At 41.1% G+C, this 23,713-nt stretch overlaps 1 protein-coding gene across 1 annotated transcript in view; it reads right to left on the reverse strand.

Annotated features, from left to right (window-relative positions):
- The window catches only part of HPSE (heparanase), a 137,921-nt gene that overhangs the window by 58,378 nt on the left and 55,830 nt on the right, over nt 1–23,713 (reverse strand). The window contains exons 4-9 of the mRNA XM_078676193.1: nt 21,068–21,241; nt 20,149–20,320; nt 17,990–18,037; nt 16,890–16,983; nt 16,507–16,613; nt 10,865–10,979 (exon numbers count right to left, since the gene is read on the reverse strand). Coding sequence (XP_078532319.1) covers nt 10,865–10,979; nt 16,507–16,613; nt 16,890–16,983; nt 17,990–18,037; nt 20,149–20,320; nt 21,068–21,241 — 710 coding nt within the window. The remainder of the gene's footprint in view (nt 1–10,864; nt 10,980–16,506; nt 16,614–16,889; nt 16,984–17,989; nt 18,038–20,148; nt 20,321–21,067; nt 21,242–23,713) is intronic.

Genomic DNA, 23,713 nt, shown 5'->3' on the forward strand with positions numbered 1-23,713 from the left:
GAAGATTTTTCAGGGGGATGAAATGGGCGGCCTTAGTGAACATGTCCACAACAACAAGAAGAGTAGTGTTTCCTTTCTTGGTGCATGGTAGTTCAACTATAAAGTCTATGGACACTGTGTGCCATGGTTTAGGAGGAGTGGGTATGGGTTGTAATAACCCCACAAGTCCTTCATGTGAAACTTTTCCTCGAGCACATACATGACATGTACGCAGGTATTATTGAACGTCATGCGCTAAATGGGGCCACCAGCAATATCTTCTTACTAGTTCCAGAGTTCTCTTGTATCCAGGATGACCTGCTACACCATGGGAGTGACACCAATCTAATATCTGCTTTTGAAGTGACAATGTAGGGATGACTAATCCACCTTGAACATAATGAAGTCCTTCTCTAATCTGTGATGGGTGCTGGCCCAATAGTGTTGACATAGAGGGATCTTGTTGTGCTTCTCGTGTCTGTTGCAAAAACTGTTCTTCTACTGTTAGTGCACCTATCAACTTTTGACAGTAGATGATAGTAGGGGGTTCTTCATTGCTGAAGAGATGTTCAAATCCTATGCGAGATAAAGCATCAGCCTTGCCATTCTTTCTGCCTGCCCTGAAATGAATAACAAAATCATATTCACTAAAAAACTGTGTCCATCTTAGTTGTCTCATTGATAGAGCTCTGGCTGTTTTTAGATATTGTAGGTTTCGGTGATCAGTGATGATTGTCACAGTATGGGGAGTACCTAGTAGATACTGATGCCATTCTTCTAAGACCTTCTTGATGGCAAGAAGCTCCCTTTCCCCTACTGCATAGTTGGTTTCTGCGGGCGTAGGTTTATGGGAGTAGTATGCAACAGGGTGTAATTCACCAGTGTCAGCGACTGCTGGGGATAGTACCCCCCCCCCCCCCCCCACTGCCACCTGGGAGGCATCTACCTCCACTACAAATGGACTTTTCGGATGAGGGGGGGGGGGTCTCAAAATCGGTGCCTGTGTGAATGCTGCCTTTAATACCCTAAAGGCTTTCTCAGCTTCTTTAGACTAATGGAAAGGTGTACCTTTGCGTAGCAATTTAGTGATTGGGGCGACTACGTCTGAGAATTGACTAATGAATCGCCTATAGAAAGTCGCGAATCCGATAAAACGCTGAACTTCCTTAACATTTGTAGGGGAGGGCCATTGGGAGATGGCATTAACCTTTTGGGGATCCATTCATAGACCCTGAGCAGACACGATATACCCTAAAAAGGCTACTTGATGTCTATGGAAAAAGCATTTATCCAATTTGCAGAATAACTGGTTATCTTGTAATTTACTTAGTACTGTTTGTACATGCAAAACATGCTCATCCAAAGTTCTCGAGAAGATTAGTAAATCGTCAATGTAGGCTATCACGCATTTTTCGAGGAGATCTTTCAATACCTCGTTTATGAAATATTGGAATGCGGAGGGAGCATTACACAGCCCAAAGGGCATTACGAGGTAATCGTATAAACCGTACTTGGTACAGAATGCAGTTTTCCACTCATCTCCTTCTTTGACTCTAACAAGATGATAGGCACCTCTTAAGTCTAATTTTGTGAACCATTTGGCGTCTTTAATCTGGTCAAGCAGAGAGGAGATGAGTGGTAATGGGTACTTATTCTTGATGGTAATAGAATTGAGCGATCTATAGTCAATACAACAGCGTAGTCCTCCTTCCCGTTTAGGAATGAATAAGAGAGCTGAGGAAGCAGGGGATCTGGACACGCGAATAAAACATAATTCAAAAATGGTATCGAGGTATTCCCTCAGATATATGTTTTCTTTTTCTGTTAATGAATACACCCTACTTGTAGGTATGCATGCTCCAGGTTGTAAGTCAATACGACAGTCGTATACCCTATGAGGGGTAGACTGGTAGCTTGTTCTTTATCAAATACATACTGAAATGATAGATATTCAGTGGGTAATACGGTATCCGGTTCCTCTATTTTGTCACTTTCAGGAATGGGGAGGATCGGATTCGTAATCAACTCCTGATGGTTTATATCAGGAGGACGTGTCACGACCACCGCCTCTACCCCTGATCTATTAGTTATGCCTAGATTCGTTTTTATATGGTCAACACAATTCTCTGATTTAAACACGATTTGTGAATGTTGCCAATCTATACAAGGATTATGTTGTCTTAACAAGGGAAGACCTAGCACTACAGGGAATTGAGGAGATTGAATCAGATCAAATGTGAGAGTTTCCCAATGATTGAAGGAAATGCAAAGTTCCAAAGGGATGGCAGTATGAGTAATGGGTCCTGACTTTAGGGAACTCCCATCTATTGGGAATACCTCTTCTCTGACCTCTTTAGGAATTTCAGGAATAGAGTGTTTGATAGCCCATTGTCTATCTACAAAATTGCCAGATGCTCCTGAGTCTATCATGATGGGAATAGAGATGTTATTTTTGTCCCAATGTATATGTGCAGGGGTATAAAAATGGCCTTTATGTGAGAGCAAGGATGAGACCATATGTCCTGGATGACCCGATGGCGCAGTCTTTTAGTCTCGGGTCTTCTAGTTTTCCGACTTACGGACAGCTTGGGTTTTACAGGACATTCTCTCAAAAAGTGTCCTGCTTTTCCGCAATACAAGCATAACTTGTTTTCTCGTCTCCGCTGCTTTTCAGAATCACTTAGAGGTCCTTTAACGCTACTTATCTGCATAGGTTCGGGTTCATCAGACTTTGTCTCAGTTTCTGTTTTCTTTTCATGATTTCCTATTGTAGTATAGTTGTATCGAGCTCTGTCTTTTCTTCTCTTCTCCTAATCTATGATCCAGCTTTACCACTAAATCTATCAGATCGGAACAATTTTCAGGGGGATCTACCACATGCGCTAATGCATCCTTGAGTTCATCACGCAATCCCTTGTAAAAGAGGGCACTGCGTTTTCAGCGGGCCATTCCGCCTCTGCTACAAGTCTGTTGAATGTAGAAATGTAGGTAGTGATGTCTTTAGATCCTTGTTTAAGATTCAGTAACTCTGTATCTGCAGAATGAGTAAAGGTGTGTTTGTCGAAAAGTTTACGTAGCTCTTTCTTAAATGCCTCATAATTTAATAGTAGAGGATCATCTTTTTCAATAAGAGGTATTATACAATTCGCAGCTGATCCCCCTAAATATGAGACAACAAACGCCACCTTTGCCAGATCGGTCGGGAAACATGAAGCTTTACATAAAAAATGCAACTGGCATTGAGTGAGGAAAGCGGCACACTTAGTAGGATCCCCATAAAAGCGTTCAGGTGGAGCTAAAGGAATGGTTTGAGGAGTCACGACTTGAACCACAGGATTTGAGGAACTAGAACCTGCCCCTCCTTCTCTGTCTCTGTCTCTATCTAATGCCTCTACTCTATTTGAGATAGTTTGGGTCTCTCTTTGGAGATTCCCTATCATAGTAGCTAAATCAGTAAGGGTGGGATCCATGGCACTCGGGAGACAAAATGTATATATAGGCTTTGCGTTCTGTCGTGCTCTCACCTTGTTGTCTCAGGAGTGTCACGGAGTAAAAAGATAGGTCCCAACTTCACCCTATCACCACCACATGTCAGTTTAGAACAGAAATACGGTTATTTAGTGTCGATATTCCTGGCTCACCTTGTGGACTGAAATAATGGAACAAAAATAAAGGAATCTCAATATAAATTAGCGTTGACTAGAATATTCTTCCTCAGTATTCAGAAGGGAACACGCTCTATGTGTAAGTGATTTCCAAGGTCTGTTCAATATCACAGACCAATAAATAACTGCCCGTCGGAAATGAGTACTGATTCCAAATATTCGGAATTGCCTTAAATACCACCGGCGTAGCACGAGCTTTGAGGATATAAAACTCTCAAACTAATTCAGAAATACCAGGACGAACCCAAACCAAACGAAACTAACGTACAAGCTAGATAACGCTCTAGCGAAGTATTACAGTGAGTAAAGGCTTACTTGGATAATGAGACGCGTGACTCCACATAAACGCTGCTCGCAGAGAATCCCTTGAAGCGATGCGAAACCGGCACGCCACACACCTAGTCTCCTCGGACGCCAACCAACATGACCCGGAAAGAAAATCAGGAACCTGGCTAAACGCAAAGCGTTTCCGGGTATGTGAGGTGGGATTAAATCCCCCTCTCTGTTCTCAATGCATGCGCCGACCCTTGCGCATGCGCTAAGCATGCAATGTCGGGATCTTGCCAACCACGTCCTTTAGCTGCCTGCCAACCACGTCTGCAGGCATGACACCAGATACAGAGAATCCCAAGGCAATTGCTCCAGAGTGCATTCATTACCATCGGAAACACTCCGGACCATGAGCCTATGCCGCTCCACATGCTCTATTTACAGCACAATGCCTTTGTTTAGAAGGCGGTTTGGTAGGTTTCATGGCAAGGAGGATCCATGGATGAGCCAAGAGGAGCAAAAACATCTACCATACAGTCACAACTTTAAATAGGCTCTCCTTGATCAGATCAGGCCACGGTCCATCAGGAGGCACTTTCACTGTCCCACTCTAACATACGAACAGAACCTTCTAGTCAAAGGCAGGTCATCCTAAATCAGAAGATTCAATCATGTCTCGCACCAGAGCCACAAAATTTAAAAAAGGACTATGCTTGGGGAGGTGATAATATATGGGTCCTTCTGAGTTTGGAGGGAGAGCCAAAGGCCCTCCAGGTGAATAACTTTCTTGAAAATAACTTTTTTAGTTCACTAACGGAGTGCCTCTCTTGAGTTTTAGCCAGTGCTAATTTCAGATTGGAAAGACAGTAAGAGGTTAATGTTGGGAGCCCCACTCAGAAAATGTTTGGCCTATAACACCATAGTTAAATCTCTGGAAACACACATCTTGAAAATAATCTCTCTGATAACACCAGTTGTCGCAAAGGTCGGGAAAAGGCTGTCAGTTTTTCGTAAGGCCAGACTTTTGCCCAGCCATGGTAGAACGGAGGTGGCAGCTCCGTCAGCTGATCACTCCTTTCCAATCCAAGGGGGCACAGGTCTTTTTGCTTTTTCCATCAAAGCTCAAAATTATATACCATGGTCAGACAAAATATTTTGAATCTGAGATTCAGGCCAAAGCATTTTTGGATGGATTGAAGTAATCGAGTTTGCTTGGTTTTTGAACATGATTCAACCCCTTTCTCTGATGCTTAATAGCAATTTTTGTGGTTGGTTTACTTGGGGGTTTCTTTGTTAGTGAGCAATTCTCGTGAAGGTCTGCTCTTGTGTGTATAAAGGTAGCAGCTTTGCTTTGGGGGGGGGGGGGTTCGCTTATACCAGTCTCGCCATCACTGGAACCTCGGTTCCTGCCCAGTGTTGGGGGTGGTAGGGGAAGGGGCGAGGGTGGGAGGGGCCCAGTCAGAGGGGGGGAGGGGCTGGGTGGGAGGGTAGGGTTTGGGGTATGGGCGCATCTAAAAAAAAAAAAAAAAAGCTTGAAAAAACCCCCATGTTTTTCTCCACTATGATAACCACGGCAATGTCAGATTAAATCATGTAAGAATTACAGCATTTTTGTTTTCTTTAAAGCTACACAATGGGGTCACTTAAGATAAACATAGCCTCTTGGAATGTGTGCGGGCTCAATAATGGTAAAAAGCGGGCTTTGTTCGCACAAATTATTCAAGCACTGCACTTAGAAGTACTCTGCCTGCAGGAGACTCATGTCCCCTGGAACAAGAGGGACTGCCTCAGAATCCCTGGGTTTGATCTAGTAGTATGCACACAGCAGTCCTCTATGATACGGGGGGTTGCTATATTGATGAAACGTGGGTTGGGCTCTTGTGTAAGATCTAGTCAAGACCCTGGGGGGAGATGGGCAATAGCAGAGCTGCGCATCTGTCACTCTTCTTTGACGCTCTGCACGGTGTATGGCGCCAATTTGGACGATCCTGCGGTACTAGAGCATTTAAATGTTGAGTTGGCTTTATGGCCCCAGCCCGTATGCCTGTGTGGGGATTTTAACATCAATCTATCCGCAAATTTCGATGTGGCGGGGGGTCAGAGTTATGTTGGACAGAAACCAAGAGTATACAGAGCTTTACAAGGCATAGTCTTAGAACATCGTATGACCGATCTCTGGTTTCATCACTGTAAGAACTTAGATGGTACTACATATTTCTCTGCCCCTCATAAAAAAATGGTTCGGTTAGATTGTTTTTTTATTTCCAATCAATTAGCCGAAGCCACATCAATCTCTATGTCCCCTAGAGTTATCTCGGACGAGAACTTATTGACCATCAATTGCTGTTTGACAGGGTATGCGAGAATTCCTAGATTATGGTCATTTGAGAGGAAGCTGTTGCTAGAAGTGCCATATCTAGATCATATGAGGCCCTGGCTCACTGGATTCTTGAATATTAATAGAGGCTCAGCCCCTAGTAACATAGTATGGGACTCACTGAAGGCAGCTGTCCGCGGCGAAACTAAAAGTTATTCATTCTTCCGTCAGAAACAAATTAAAGAAACAATTAAGCGCTGTATGGACGAATTACGTCATGCAGAGGTTCAGCTCACAGCTGCTATTTTTGGGGGGCTTGATATATCTCAGGTGCAGATACAGGTCGCATGTATTAAAGCTTCTCTGCTTGAGTTTTTGGGCCAGGATCTTGCTGCCAAATACCTACAGTATAGATCAATGATGTTTGAGTATGGTGAAAGATCAGGGAGGGTATTGGCCAAACGGCTCCATCAGCGAGGTATGTCTAATCGCATTGATAAGATTAAGGATGCGCAGGGAGTAATCCAAGAAACCCCAGAGGGGGTTTTGTCAGTTTTCTCGGGATTCTATCAATCCCTATATACTGAAGAAGTAAGTGCGCAAGTGATAGAATCAGTTTGGCTCTTTTACTGAAGGACTTGGTACTACAAGACTCCTGGACAACCAAAATGTGATACTAGCAGCACCTATTGAGTGGGAAGAAGTAGAGGTAGCTCTAAACTCACTAGCTAGCGGCAAGGCTGCAGGTCCAGATTCTATTCCGTTGGAGTTTTATAGTATATTTCGGATGGGGCTTAGGGAGGATCTTCTAATAACTTTGAGAGATGCACAGCAGGGCAGGGTTCCAGATTCCTGGCGGTTTACAACGATCATTTTGCTGAAAAAAAAAAGGATAAGCCAGAGCTGGAACCCGCATCATTCCGTCCAATCTCGCACATTAATGCTGATAGTAAGCTTTTTTCTAAGATACTAGCGGCCAGATTGGCAAAAGTGATAACACCCATAGTCTCTATCAGTCAGCATGAGTTTATTCCCGGAAGAGATACGGCGGATCATGTCCGTCGAGTTATCGCTCTTCTGGACTAGGCTCAGGCTACGCGATCTCCCCTTGGCGCAATCCTGTTGGACGCCGAGAAGGCGTTTGACAGGGTTGCGTGGGGATTTCTATGGAGAGCTATGCGTTGGAAGGGTTTCTCCCATAGTTTTATCTTTGCACTGCAGTCGCTGTATATTGCCCCACAAGCCATTCTGTCTATCTCAGGCTTGCAATCAAGGCCGTTTGACATCAATAGGGGCACCCGTCAGGGTTGTCACTGTTCGCCTCTTTTATTTGCTCTTTATATTGACTTGTTCATCAGTAAATTGGAGCTTTCTCCCGAAATTATTCCGGTAAAGGTAAACCTGGTCGAAGTTAAAGTTCTAGCATATGCAGATGATTTTATTGTTTTAACTAGCAATGTTTCATCGGCATTCCCAGAAATCAGGAGACAGGCTGAATCCTTTGGTCGCATATCAGGGTACAAACTTAATGTCCAGAAAACACAGGTGATTCAGTCATCCATCATGGGTCCTTCTGACGCACCAACTGTCCAAGTTGCAACTTACTTGGGGGTTAAAATCACGGCTGCAGTAGAGCAGATACCGAAGATGAACATCTTACCGATAATAGGGACTGTTAATACCACCCTCCATAGGCTCGACAACTTGCATCTCTCATTATTTGGCAGGAGGAATGTGTTGAAGATGCTGATCTTACCGAAATTCTTGTACATTTGTAGGACTATCCCGTTGGAATTTGCTCAGTCCAGCCTTAATAGTGCAGAAAGATGCTGTAATAGGTTGTTATGGGGTTACCGCCTTCCTCGAAGGGCCGCTAAATGGATGTGTCTGCCATTGGAAAGGGGCGGGAGGGCAGTTCCTAGTCTTTTGTTGTATAACTGGGCGGCGTTCTTGCAACATCTCGCTCAGCCTCTCTTCGGCCTACGCTCCCCACTCCCACCAGCACTCAGCCCCTCCATATTCGAAATTGGGTTGGGAGAAGAGGCTAAGGGGATTCTCACTTCAGTGTTAGAGCCCAGTTATTTTAAAAAGACCAAGTTTAAGGTAGCAAAAGCAATCTACTCGGTTTGGAAGAAGGTGCGACGGAAATTGTCGATCCCCAAAATAAATATTTTTACACCCCTTGCTGCTGCCAGGTTGTTACCCTCTATTTTTCAGGATTCAGTTGTAATAAGGTGGAGATCTCATGGTATTCTTACGTTGGGGGATTTAGCATATGATGGCAATATGGCTTCTTTTTCTCTTTTGCAAGAAAAATTTGGTCTACGTACGCATGAATTTTTTTTAATTCTTACAATTGCGTAGCTATATAGGTACTCTCCTGCAGAATTCTCCAACCGCACTGGGCAAACAGCCACTTATGAACATGATTCTGAGGAACGCTAGAATCTGGACCCTGTATCAAAGTTTGCTGTCGGGTCTCCCCGATGACCTTCACATCCAGAATTCGAAGTTGGACTTGAAATTCGGAACAGTTGGCGTGGATGTAGGTCAGGCTCTGGAGCTTTCACATTCAGCTTTAGTTTCAGGGAGCCTTCGATCCCAAAGTTATATGGCACTATTCGACTTCTACTATACACCCAATAAAATATCTAAATGGGGGGCAGTGGTGTTCAGTGTTGTCCAAGGTGTGCATTGCCTGCTGTGAACGATACACATATGTTTTTCTCATGTGTTAAGCTGGCCAAATTTATACAGGAAGTTCAGTTGTTTATTAATAACTTTAAAAATTCTGGCTGTGTTCACGGCGGAGCTGGTGATAATGGGGTCTGAAACACACAGTGTTAGATCAGATTGTGAATCTGCCTTTTTGTCTATTGCAATGGCACTATTGCGGCTGTGTAGAACTTCTGAATGGATAAATCCAGTCCCCCCTACCTTTCTGAATTGGAGAGCAAGGTTACTGGCTATCCATAATTTGGAGTCAGCCGTGTTTTTGAGAAGTGGCAGGAGGAGAAGGGAGAGGGGTTTAAAAATATGGGCACTATTCAGGCAATGGCTGAATAATTAGGTTTTTTTTGCTGCAAAGGAGAAGGAAAAAAAATGTTTTCTCTTTCTTTCATCATCTTGTATTCTCTTGATTTATGCTTCTGTAAAAAAAGACAGGATTTATGACAATTGTATTAGATTGCCATGAAGAAGCCGTTAATCCTTGCTTTTTGTTTTTCTTGCATATCTCTTGTATACTGTGTTCAATTTGCGAATGTTTTCAAGCTTTTTTTAATAAAAAAATTAATTAATTTAAAAAAAAAGATAACACCAGTTGTTATGGGTTCCTGGGCCATTCTTGTTGAAGGAAACCATGAATTCACACATGGGTAGTCATTAAAATATGCAGCACTTCAGAGGGAGGGTCAAGACGTTGCTGGATATGCTCTGTGGATTAAACTGTCCTTTGAAGAAAGTGCAACAACTTATCTGCAGCTCTCATAGGTTTTCTCAATTGTGCCCCTTCTAACATGCATTCAAATAAGTGACTTTTTGAAGCTCCAACGAAGGGCCTACGTACAAGTCAATTCTTAGCACATCATGTAGCCTTCCAAGATCATTTCATGAATTAACTGATGAGAGGTATAGAGATGCATAAAAAGCTACACATCATTTCTCAGAGTTGTGGTACATTATTTAAGTACTGAATGATGACACTGTGATCTCCCATGCTTTCAAAGACATGCACCATTAGCAGCACACCCCTGAAAAGCTTCACAATCTTTTTCTAAGCGCTTCTTTCAAATACTGAAAAGGCTGTGGGGAAAGAGGCAATGAACAGATAGGTGGTCATGCACTCACTTGGGACTGTGGCTAAAGTAGTCATGCTGGATGTAGGGCCTGGAAAGTCGAACCCAAGCCACCTTTTCAGACTGAGCACAGGTTATGTAAATTGAGTTAGTTCAAACCAATTGTAGTTAAATGTATCTTATGTGGATATCCTGAAAAACTTGCCCTGCGGGTCTAAAGAGCCAGTTGGTAAGAGTAGAGGAAATGATGGAGCAATTTAGACCCAATTGCCTCCAATTGAAAAATTGGGCATAGTTGACGAATGGAAAAAATCAATAGCAAAATTAGCAGGATTCATAGAATCTGTGGATGTTCTATACATGGAACGAATGTTATACACATTGAGAGAAGCCTATAAATGGTTTCCCACCATATGGAGTCCAGGGATAGCCTATGTGGGAAAAGATATCCTCGCTGACATCCTCTCACCAGCCACAGATACTGACAGCACTAAACCTCATAGGTTCAGGCACTTGCAGATCAGATCTTCAAGATGCTTTAGTCTTTAAATGATGCGGTCAAGAGTGCACCGACCCCTAGGGAAACCAAAAATACTAAACCGTTCCAATTGCTGCTCTTTTACTGGGTTAACCAGTACTCCTAGGAACGTCAGCAGTAGGAACAATGGGTGGGAATTCAAGTAACGCATTATATATGATCAGCTAAAATATGTATCATTTCTGAACAACTCGCATGTTGTCCACTACTAATTTGCTTAGTGAAAATAAAAAAATACTCTAAAAAAATGTGTTATTTAAAAACATAATTTGTAAATAATGATATGAAGGTACTTAACCGGTAGGGGTTCAAAGTTCAGATCCACGAGATTGTAAGATCCTGTTCCAAAAAAGGCCTGTCTCATAACTACATCGATTCCCATTTTGGCAGACAGTCCCAGCTTGTCCAGCCACCTGAATATAAAAAATGGTAAATTATCATGAAGAACTTGCAGCAGAATACAAGATTATGTCCAACATACACTGAAATAAGGCGATAACCAAAGAATGGTGACGGAAATGTAGATCTGAATCCTCCGGACCAGGCTAGAACATGGAGACACTAAGGGTCAATTCTACTAAAGACAGTTTGCAAATGACTGGTTGCAATTTGCAACCAGTGTGGTATTTTGCAAACCGACCTAAGTACCAATAGGCCGGTTCACAAAAGCAGGCCGCAATTCGACCTGCTTCATTAATATTAATGAGGTAGGTCGCAAATTGAGACGCACTATGATTTGCTGTTATCACAGGGATGGTGGCCAGCTGGAGTCAGCAGACCACCATGTCTGTGATTGCTTCTAATTAAAGCAATCATTTTTTTAAATGCAACCCTTTTTCTTTAAAGGGACTACAGCCTCCTTTAAACCAAAAATGTTTAACGTGCATTGTGAATGGGTTAGCACCTTCTTTGAGGTGTCTGTATGACATCAAAGTTTTGCAACCGAATTTTGGTTGCAAAACATTCATAGATAGCATAACGATTCGGCATTTGGACAGGATGCCTACAACACCCACATTCCAAATATTGAATTGATATCCATTTCTAAACACATTTATCAATTCAGAAAGCCTTTTGCAAAGTACTAAATCTGTATAGAACATAGGAAAATGGTTTTAGCTTGGGCAAACCCTCTGATTTACCGATTAGGAGGGTTTGAAAATGATAAAACCCTTTCTTCACCTGGCCCCAAAAATCTAGATGGGAATCTGGCAGAGAAGGGAAGGGATACAAGCCAGACTATATGGCCTTTTAATGTGTATCTGGATTCATTGCATTACCATCAAGAGACATGGTCATGTATGAAAATGGCTAATGTCCACATGCCATATACTTTGTCTATGAAGGTTATTATTACAAGTGTAATGAAGTTACTTTATTATAGTGACCAGTTTACCAATATTTCGGTTGAATTGGCCATTAACCTCAAAGTTTTGCTTACCCAATAATCCTTCCTATTTGATTCCACTTGAAAAATTGTTTCTCTTCAATGTATATCCCTTCGCCCACAAGATCCAGTCCATCCAGAACACTGCATGCTTTGTCCGATTCCCACAGAGATGTTCAGTTGCCATCAATTCTAGTACTACTAACCCTGGTCACTTAATTATGCCACACAGGTCTTGGGGCACCGTCAGTTAACACTCTATACGAATTGAGGGAACTCTCAGCCCCGAGACCACACGTGTAATAGAAGTCTTGCCTGGAAGGTGCAGGGTGAAGTCTCAAATGACTAATAAAGCCGGGTCCAGTATAAAAATCGGGGTGGGGAATTCCAAAGTCCTCACAATTCTCCAATACTTACAAAAGTAATTCTTATACTTGGGTTACTTATGTGCCTATGAATGACTAATTGTACATTATATGTAAGTCATACTGTTCCTGTTAAAGATATTTACTTTATTTACAACTGCATTTAGGATAATTTATCCACCATTAGAACTAGACCACAACTGGATCATGCACGTTTTCCACGTTTTTAAATTACTCTTTTGTATTTTACATTCCTTGCACAAATATACGAATGGACAGCACATGAGTAGGCGCTGCCTTGTTATACAAATCGGAGGTATTTTATATGAAAACAAGGAGTACTGTACTTTTTTTCCCCATTCAACATTCACCTATATAATTGTAACTTCCTTAATAGTCCTTTCATTTTTTCATCATTCCTCATTCTGCATTCCTTATTGAATTCACACGTTTCGGCTGGTATATCAGTTAAAGGCCATATCATGATATTAAATTCTACCAAATATGCATCTTCACTTTTTTCCAGGGCCAATGATGTTCACCCCTGGTTGTTTCAACATCGGATACTTGGGTCTCTATTTGCTACAACAGCTAGAGCATTGGCAAACACATTAGAAATGGCCTGTACTCACAGGTTCCTTATTCATACATCAATCTGAATAGGCACGGAGTGGCACAAAAGTCAAGAAATAAGTGCCCTGAGGAAGAGCAGGGCACAGCTTCTTATTAACCATAGCTCATCACTATGAAGTAATTGAAACAACAAATGACATGGCAGTGACTTCTGCAATGGCTTCGTGTCCTCCTCACAACAGAGCACAACTGAATTGTCTTGCTAATGCCAAGTAATAAGAAGGCTCAAGTGTCCTTCCCAAGGGGAGTAATTCTCAGATTTCTCAGCTCAAGGAAGACCAGGCACACATGTGGGGGCATTTGGGATTCCCATCAATTGGAACAGAACATGATTTGTTTCTACCATTATGTCCCAGTACAGAGGACTCCTGTCATTCTACAGTCAACAATTCTAAGTACTCTTAAAAAAAATGGAAAATGTGGAAAAGTTTGAATTTCTGTGTTTCATTTATATATATATTATCAATTGGAAGGATTTGATGGACAGTTTCCTTCAGCCTCTAAAATTAACTTGATTCTAGAAGGACAGTGGAGCTCCATGACTTTGGAAGATGCTCTCTAGATTAATCTTGTGACTCAAAAGATTCACAAATCTATGAAAAAGTCCACTATAGAGGGATTGCTCTATGGATGTTCTTGTTTTAATGGAAAAGATCTCCAAATTCATTTTGGCTGGTTTTTCGAAAGGATGCAACCATTAGTAATGGAGGCTGGAGGGGTAATAAATGGTCACCGTCATATCAGGATGTAGCATAGAAGATATAGAATCTCAGAAGGCCTACATCTGCCATTTCAAGGAAGTTGTTTGGGTAAGAATTGAACAAACGTCTGAAAAAGACGACTGATGAAAAGAAAATGATGCAGGCTTTTTGTTTTCGTCCGCAGGAGGTCATGTCATTCAGTTTATGTCACCAAACAACAATCCCCAAAGACAAAGATAGCCCTTTTTGTAAAGACCCGAGGTTGAGGTCAGGCCAGCAACAGCCCCTGAAGGCATGGTCTAGTAGGAAGGTTAACGCTGGGAAGTCAACTTCACTTGTATCAAAAGATCTCAAAAACATGGTGGCAGGGTCTTGGTGCCTTTGCCTTTGGGTTCTTTGCCTCCGATCCTCTAGGATCCTGTCCTCGTATCATTTCTTTCCCTTAAAGCTATCTTCAGTAACAAATCTAAGTAGCACTGGGACTCAAGTCTACAAGCAGAAGATAGTGGTGGTTTTTAAAAGGGAGAACGTTTTGAGAATTTATTCCACTCTTGTTTTACTTCCTAAAACTTTTGATGATAATCAGCCTTAAACAGGTCTTGAGTTTTGTGATCCACATTCCCTTCATTATCCCCGCAATCAACAGAACCATTTCTCTGTTCAATCCAGTGGAAAATGTAGTATCATTAGACCTTTGGACAAGTACTTCCAGGTCCCCCTCCACCAGCAGAGCCAGAGGTCCTTTTACTTTGCAAATTGATTGAACAATTTCCAGGTCAGTGTCCTTCTGCTCGGGCTCTCCTCATCTGCTCAGGTATTTACCAGGGAACTTGCCTCAGTTGTGGCTTTGAATCACAAGTTGAGGATTAGGTGTTCCTATATCTGGACAATTTGCTGATAAACCGTTTTTGAAAGTCCAGTCCTAGGACCACCGGATGATAAATGATCTTCTTTACTTTGGATTCTGTATGAACTGGAAGAAATATGCTTGGCTCCTTCACAAGACCTGACTCATTGGAGAGAGCCTATTCATCATGGAGTGTATATTGATTGTACTCAGAGACAGAACAGATTCTTTTTTTCTTACGCTTCAAGCGTTGCTTCAAAAATTGAACATTGGAAAGGAATGGTTGAGAGTTTAGGGGTGGATGTCAGTCACTGTGGCCTAGTGCTTGGAAAAGTTGTGTTGCCCCTCCCTGTTCATTTCAACACCACATCCTTGCTCTGCAGAATGTGGATACACCCAATGTCTATCTCCAACTATTCTACAGGAGGCTATTGCTCCTCTGACCTATCAGGCACATGGCAGTGGTAGTACTGGATTATATTTCAGGTATACAGGACTTTTTACTTACATTCCAGAGGGAAGACAGTCTACTGATGCATATAACTGGTATTGTTACCTTTACCAATTAGTGAATGTGTGTGTTCTTCAAATGTATGTTACTTGGAAAATGTATGCACAATAGCGAGCGTGCATATAGGATACCGTGAAAAGCTATTTAAGGTGGGGACTTCGCTTGAGTCTGTCTTTGGCACCCTTTCTTGTATGCAGAGTGAAACGCATCCTACCCCTTTTCTGGATTGTTGGGAGTCACCAGGTAGCCAAGGCCCTCTCACTAAACCAGTGACCAGATTTGAATGGCCTGCCCTGCGAGCCTTTGCTTCAGGAGAGGCCTTGAAAGAATGGCATAGTTGGGACTCCATACAGAGACTGTTGAACATCAATCTTTGACGTAGATAGGACCCCCATTCTTGTTTAGATGGTGGTTTTAAGCCACAAAGTGATTCTGAGAGCTATTTATCTGCAAAAGAAAGCACCAGGATCATCTAGGGTCTTAAACCCACTTGTTCTTGGGACACTAGTGTTAAGGGCATGCAGGTAACATACCACTGGAATCAAATGACCTTTTCCCAGCGGGTACCACTGTCCCATTGACTGATGTCAATTTACAATTATTGTAGTAACTGGAGCAAATCTCCGGCAACACTTGGACTCTGCCCTACAGATATCACTGGTCAAAGGGATCAACAGGATTTCAAAATAGAGCGCCTAAAACTATACATACATTTAGGTTTGCATTTCAGCCTAAGAATATGCCAACACCTTCTGGTTTTTGCAGGCATCATATTTTAATATTTAAATTGTGTTTATAAAACACACGAAAAACACATAATAAGCCTTCCGCTGTAGAGCTAACCAGATAGGAGCATAATCTAAAACTACAACCATGACAGTCTAATATAGTTAGCACAGCTCAGTGGCCCACAGGAACAGGACATTCACCTCCAACTTTTATAGTAACGGCAACATTGTTAAACATTCCTTGAGGAACCTGGGATCTGACGCTATGAGAAAATGAAGAGACCCTGGTCAGATGGAATAAAGTGGGCACGCAGAAAATGATGTAGGGGACACCAAAAGAGGCCATACCAATCAACTTAAGAGTTCTTAATAAATGATCTTCCACACGCCCACCACTGCTTCATGGGCATTATGTTTTGAACTGCCCTATTTTACTTACATGGTAATAGATTCCTATTCTCCTTTGAAGCTTTAGCAATAACTGGACAAAGGTAATACTGTGTTAAAGTGTAATTATGCATAGAGTGATCCTTGACTGTTCAACGGTGTTATCCCTGAAGTGTTAAATGCTCAAAAAACCAGCACTTTACCACTGACATCTCCTTAAAAACGTATGTGGCAAACTAAACAATGAGTTTTAATGGATTGAATGAAGATTTAAAATTCAAAAGGGGCTGTTTTTTCAAGAAGGCTTTAGAAATAGAGGCATTCTGAAATAATGAAACATCAGTCAACAAAGTTTGGCAAAACAAACTATTGTTTACTTACATAAATCCATCGACATATGTATTGGACAATCCAGGCGATCCTCCCCCATAGGCTGAACTAGTCTCTCCCAACCAGACCTTTTTGCCAGGTACAATTTCATTGACAATCTAAAGCATCGGAAAACATTACATACTTCATAATCAGTAGGGTGCATGAAATAGAGAGTGAGAAGAACTGCAATTTCTAGACATTTCAATATGAAAAAAGCAACCCCACATGCTTGCTTATGTTTGATCAAGACAAGTTTTAATATTCATGACATTGTCTTGTGGTTACAAAACAGGCAACATTTTGTACTGCCACAAAAGTAACTTAACACAAATGACTATAAAGAAATGGTATTATGATTCTCTATAAATGACAGAAAGGGACAATGCTGGTACCTGAACAACTTCTTGTATCTTTTGAGTAAGGGAGTCCAGCACATCAGGATTTAGAAAATCTTTCTCAGAGGCTGTTCGTCCATTTACATAATACCTGCAAAAAATGGAAATATTTTGTCCATCAAAAAATGGTGTACACAGCTCACTGTCGTCTGTACTTAAGGAATGGTGGGATCAGAGGGTTAGCTTGGATCAAAGAAAAGCAAGGCCGGTGCTAGGGGGAGGTCAGCGAGTGGGAATTCTGATAGGGATTTCAAAACTTCTCCAGTCTGAAGCACAGGTTTTAGGAGTAGGAAAGACCCCAGTTCAACTGAGACCCTTGTATTACATGCAAAGTCCTGCAGTTAGGGATACTGTAAAGAAAGATGTAACACTTTAATTCTAACCCTCAAACCCTGACAGAATCACTGCATTGTGTACTACAGAATGGGCAGATTAGAATGGAGAACAGGTGCCTGGCCATAATTGCTCAGTGAGAAAATAGAAGTTGTGTGAACACAAGGCCGTAAGAGAGCTTGTGGGAAGAGCACTTGGTGTTGCTAATGCACCTCAACCAGACTCCAACGTCCACTTTTTGCATGAGTCTAAGCATTACCAAATAGTTTAAAATGCATATCTCCTTTCCTCACAAAAATCTCCGTATAGTTTTTGTTTTAAATAAATAAAAAACATAGCTCTACCTAAATGAAATCACTGCATCCCCAACGAAGATAAAAATCTGATGCCAACAATTCAGCTGGAAAGAACAGTGCCCATTGCAAGAATCAATCTCATGACTGGTGACCATATAATAAGTGGGCGTACTGATTGACACCGACCAGTAGTATTCATCTGCAAAGAGCTTAAGGAGGCGATTACTCACTAGAAGAGTGCAGGACTTACAAGGTTACAGATTGGGGATGGGATTTCTCTTTACATTGGGCAGCCACACTGGAGATGCATGGTTAGGGCAAGACTGTACTCAGCTAGAGTACATCATCAAAATGAGATTTCACTGCACACATTCTATATTTGAGTGTCCTATATATGTGGCTAGTAAGCATATCAGACAACCATCAAACAATGTGTGTATTTCACTGAATTGCACACAGAGTACTCACTGGTGCCATGTAACAGAATCTATGACTTTGCCTCCAGCTTTCAGGAAACTAAAAAAAAAAAAGTTTTAATAGTTAGACCACAAACAAAAATGCAGACCACTGTCACAATTATTGGTTAATGGGTTGCACACATAATAACATCTTATTAGCTTATTCCCAGTCTGGTGAGAACAAAGGAACAAAGTCAATGAAAAGGCTTTGGTCTATAAAATGTGCTTATATCACAAACCTTTTGGGCACCTAGGAGCTAATGAGGAAAACCCCTTTCCAAGCCTACGTATATATGATGTCCCTACAAGTTCCTGCTGCAGGACGTGTCCATTCCTAACTCTGGATGGACAGTGGATTGCCAGTGCTACGGACTGTTTCAGTGTTACACTACTGCAAGCAACTCTATCTCAGGATAAATCTCTCCAACATCTCCAGATCTTGTACGACCATCCATCTGGAATGGCAATCCAAGCGCTCACATTCAGAGGAGCATGATCTATTCTTCAAAATATTCACTGGTTACAGAACCTAACTAGGATATCATATAAAGTTTGCTGTCTGGCCCATTGCTCCGTCTTTGCAAGTCTCCAAAACCTTTTCAATCAGCATCTTCTAATCTTTCTGATATATGCATGGAGTCATCTTAAAGTTTCCTTGCGTTAGGAAGGCAAGGACAGGAGACAATACTTTTCAGTACTGGCCCTCTCACTCTGAATGAGGTTTGTGATATATCTGAGCTCTCTCTTCAAGCGGCCCAATGGGTGATAGAATACATTACAAATCTACAGTAACATAACGTAAAAGTAACAGCTTCTGAACTATATTAAAAAACATAACAGCTTGAACATAGGCATCAAAAGGCATTACAGAGAGCTTGAGAGAAAGCTACAGAAAATTCCATCTGAAAGCAAAATTCTGGAATCTAGTAGTTACCACTGGCAGGTAGTAAATAAGCCTATATTTTTAACTAACTTACAACCAAGTAAATTGCAAACATTCTGCCAGACGATAGAAGCAGTGCACACTGCATGTTCCTAAATTAGAAAAGGTGCTTCTTGCCAACATAAAACATACTGAAATAGATTATTTTTACTTTTTAAAAATATCTCAGACAGTGAGAGAGAGAGATAAACACCCGACACATTGAAGCGATTGGAAAGATCTTCCATTTTAAGAAGACACAGAGATAAATACAATTAATCAAAATTATGATACTATATTTCTACTTTTGGTAGAAAAATATTTTATACCAGCCATGGTTAAAGATATTATTACTCTTTGGAAGATTCAGAAGCCAGAAGATAGGGATGAAGGAGTGTGGCAATACATAATTAGAATTACACATTCACAACTGTATTATATATCACCACCTGACCATTTATAACTTGCATCCCACTTCAATAGCCCCCTAACTCACTGTGCCCTGGCACGTCATAGGATATGGTGCAACTTTACACTTACTCTGAAAAAGAGGCAACTAACATGGCTACCTCAGTCACTCTTCTTTTGTCAACCATAGGCTCACTGAAGAACGTGGAGGTCAACGCTTAATAAAGGTCAAAGGTTGTGGCAATGTAGGTGAAACCAGTAATGCAAACACTGAATAATGACCAACTATTGACACGGGTTTCTGCGATCACCTAAAACAATAGCAAGGATTTGCCTCAGACATACAATTCGACATTTCAGGGAATAATTTGTTTGAAATAAAATATGCATCATATAGAAAGCCCTTTTGCTATGTCGAAAAATACTATTTAGACATAGTAGTAACAAACAGTAGGTTAAAACTCTGTGTAGAAGTCGCAGCTGAAAAAGGTTGAGATACAATTAAATGTATAATTGTTGCAAAAAGCTTCATCTTACTGTGATCGCTATTAGTTGGATTTGTATTGCAATCTAAGGCAAAATGTAAAAAATCTAGGGGTTTGTAAGATGACTTCATGAAGCACCTACTAAAAATAATTATGTAAAAACCTATATTGGATCCATCCACATTTCCAAAAACTGTTGATCCCACTCACAAATATGGCACCTACTGCGCAACAGGGTATTTCAAACTAAATTCGTTTTTGTCTGGTCAGTTTTAGTAAACTTTGTTTGGAAAAAGAATTATTTGGTTAAACACTTCAAAAACTAAGTCTCTTATGCGTATTGTTTTCTTTTACCTCATTAACAGCTGTTGAGACCGCGTACGAGGCTGGCCAACATCAGGGCCAAAGAGCCCGGAGTGCTGGAAACTGCTGAAATGGCTCAAAACATCATGGAGACTTACAAAGTCTTTGCCAAGCTGGGAGCCGTCTATGTAAATTCCCGCCTTTTTCCTGAAACTGTTTGGCTCTAGAAGATAAAAAAAAGATAACTATATAGAAAGATCACAAATGAAAGAGCTGGGAAAGTCTTATACAGTGGAATGCATTCTCACTTCAAATGCACATATTCAAGCCTCTTGTACTCAAACCTAGAAATTGTTTTCTAAAATCACTGATTAATGGATACTTAGTCTATGAAAATAAAAAAATCTTGTAATGAACAGCACTAAAATTAATTGAACACCAATTTGACACACAGTGATGCATACCATATCACTGAATTCAAGACTGAAGGAACGCAAGACTAACATTTATCACTGGATGATCGCCGCTCAAATATTTTGATCTTATTTTGTAATAGCAGACTATGTGAAATGCACCGCTTAGGTATGTCTCCAATTAGGTACTAGAACGGATTCTGTGCTGGTCAGATACAGCACAAAAATCCAATAGATTAAGGGTCATACTTATAGAAAATTGCCAAACCATTAATTAAACTATACAGTGAAAATATGTTCAATGGCCTTTACTTCCTGATTTAGCTGGGAAAATTGAGCGCATTGCGTTATCTTTAGTGAGCGAGTTTAAAATAACATCCGTAAAAGCAACCAATAAAAGCAAACACGTTTTTTTCAATACACTGGTAAACAAGAAAATATTTCTAAATTATCTATTTATCCAAAAAAGAAAGTTAAACCCAAAGAAATAAGAAATCAGATAAAAATATAACTACAGGTAATTCAAGAGAAATTTGGTTAATGTTCATATAACTCACCGTTGCCCAACTCCCACGACAGGTTGTAATGCTGCGACGCACAGTAGTCCAGAAGCAGTAGCGCATTTGAACTGTCCCACTCAGAGTCTTGTTTCCGGAGCAAAGCATTGAGGCCAAATATCAAATCCAACCGCGAGCAATTTGCAAAGCTGTATAGCAGGTCTACTGTACTCCCTGGAAAAGAAGTCAGTGTGTCAGTGGTTCGGGTGCATTACAAAAAAAAATACAAATAAAACAAGCATTTGCAATGCAATAGGTCTCACATTTACGCAAGTTTAAGCTATTGCCATTTTAAATTACAATGTCTTTTAATATGTTTTATAAAAACAAAAACAAAATAAAAGGCACAGCCATTTACAATGCCAATAGCTCAAACTAAACTTCCGTAACTACGAGACCTATTTAATTGCAAATGCTTGTTCATGGTGACAGCAAACATGTTGTAAATACACCATGGGTCTCTAAAGACACGCATGAAAAGGTGAAATACCATGGCATCACCATAGGTGAGGAGAAATGTGTGCAAAAGGCGACAAAGACTGTAATGTAACAGGCTAAGGAAGTTGAGGAAAGAGGAGTGTGCGCGGCAGAGAGCAGGGAGAATAATATATATATTTTTTACTGAGTTTTATATAGTGCGAACTTGACCCGAATTGGGTATCAGAGCGCTTTACTTAGCACCAGTTGCGTTACATGAGGACGCATTCATTTTTGTTAGGCACGGGGGGGATTAAGTGATTTGCCCAGAATCACAGGATGTTCAGTGTCATTGCCAAGACTCGAACCCAGTTACCCAGATTCGAGGTCGACCGCCCTAGCCCTTAGGCTACATCCTCTCCCCAGACACTGTAATTTATCTTTCATAATCTCTACAGTAATGTAAAACAAAATTAAACAGAGCATGCACATTCAATGTAGCATGTTTGAAAAAAAATGTCATTTTTAATATCACTTGAAAAATATTTAACATCATTTTTAAAAATGTGTCCTCGTGTACGGTCTATTTTCAGAAACGTGTGAAAGATCATTTTTTAAAATATCGAAAACATTTATTAAAGTAGGCGTGAGATGCATACTAGTTGAGAAATAAACAAATGGTGGCAGCATGTATGTGGGTTGTAGCCTTGTGCTCCATTCCGTAATGCCACCAGGCTGGTCCCAGCCATGGACCCACACATTTCCAAAATGATGTTCTTCATGCATATGTGGAACCTCTGTTCCTCTGGCACACTGGTAAAATCCTCACTCCAGAGGTGCAAAATGCAAACTAAAGCTACGGTGGTGTACGTGATGCAAGGGGTTGTTTGGGAATGAAGGGGTGAAAACTAACCTACAGGATCACTCACTATACAAAGGGAGTAGTGTTCGATTGACCACACCCACCTTCGTGAGTGTACTTGCCATGGCAGCCTGTGCGTAGGCACATGGCTACCTGGCCTGAGAAACCTATAGCCAATCCCACTGTGCTCACAGTAGCCGGTGATTGTTCATGGGTTAAAGTTCCTTCACTGTGAGTCGCACTTGAAAGTATAAGTGCAGGCCCTGCTGCAGGAGAGGAGAATTCCAGTTTCACAGCCCCCAGTCTATAGTGGAGAGGGAAGCACACTGGACTGGTTTAGCAAGGGGGTGATGGGAGAGTGTGTGTATGTGCATGTGTGAATAAGTGTATCTGTTTATATGCGTATGTCTGTATTATACATCTGTACACATACATCCACATATGTGTGTGTGGTGGTGTCTGACAGCCACCGGCTGGTATTTAGTGGCCATAAACAACTGACATTTTGTGGCCACACCCCCTACCAAACCTTTAAATGTGGGCTATGCCTTATAGTACCCTCTGTATAAGGTGATCCTTATTGACATATTGTAAGCAATATTTGAATTATTTTGGTTGGTTTGGGATATTCTGGTGTCTATCTTGGCCTAATGCGAACGCTGCTATATAGTGATCACCCCTGGCTTCTGGTTGGTATCCTGTGTAAGATGAGCCTCCTTGACATTTACTGGCTACCAGTAATGTTTGATAGGCATCCCTGCTATAGGATTATGATACACTGGAAATGGGCCCGTTGTGGATGGCAATGGGTAGTAGTATATGCATGTGCTTGATGAAAATGATGCGCTGAAATTTGGCGACTAAATATGTGGATTTAATACAAATTAAGATCTGGCATTTGGTTTACCAAAAAAGTTATTATGAAAAATGACACGTTTTTGTTTGAGGGAATAGAAATGATGTACCCAGTGTGAAATGTTTGTATTTGGAAACCAAATGCGAACATGCTCAGAAAAAGGAAAAGTAAAATACTTAAAGTTAATATTTGAGAGATAATTCATGGAGAATTGGAGACACGTATTGCTTGTTTATTATATGTATTCATAGTTGCAAAAGGAACCACTGTGATGACTGTTCATGACTCCTATGGCTCATGTGTAAGCAATTCAATATCTAATGTCGATCCCACTTTTTAGGAAATGATCATCACTCCTGTGGTCTGATGTCAGAGTCAGTATGCCTGGTGTACCCATACCAATATGTCTGTTCTATGAATGTATATGATCTTGGTAATCTGAGTGGTAGTTCTTTTAACGCTTCGCATGTAACACTTTGAATCACCCACTGTTTTATCGCTTTCTGTATTT

Source organism: Lissotriton helveticus, chromosome 2_1 (genome assembly GCF_964261635.1).
Source record: "Lissotriton helveticus chromosome 2_1, aLisHel1.1, whole genome shotgun sequence".
NCBI lineage: Eukaryota > Metazoa > Chordata > Amphibia > Caudata > Salamandridae > Lissotriton > Lissotriton helveticus.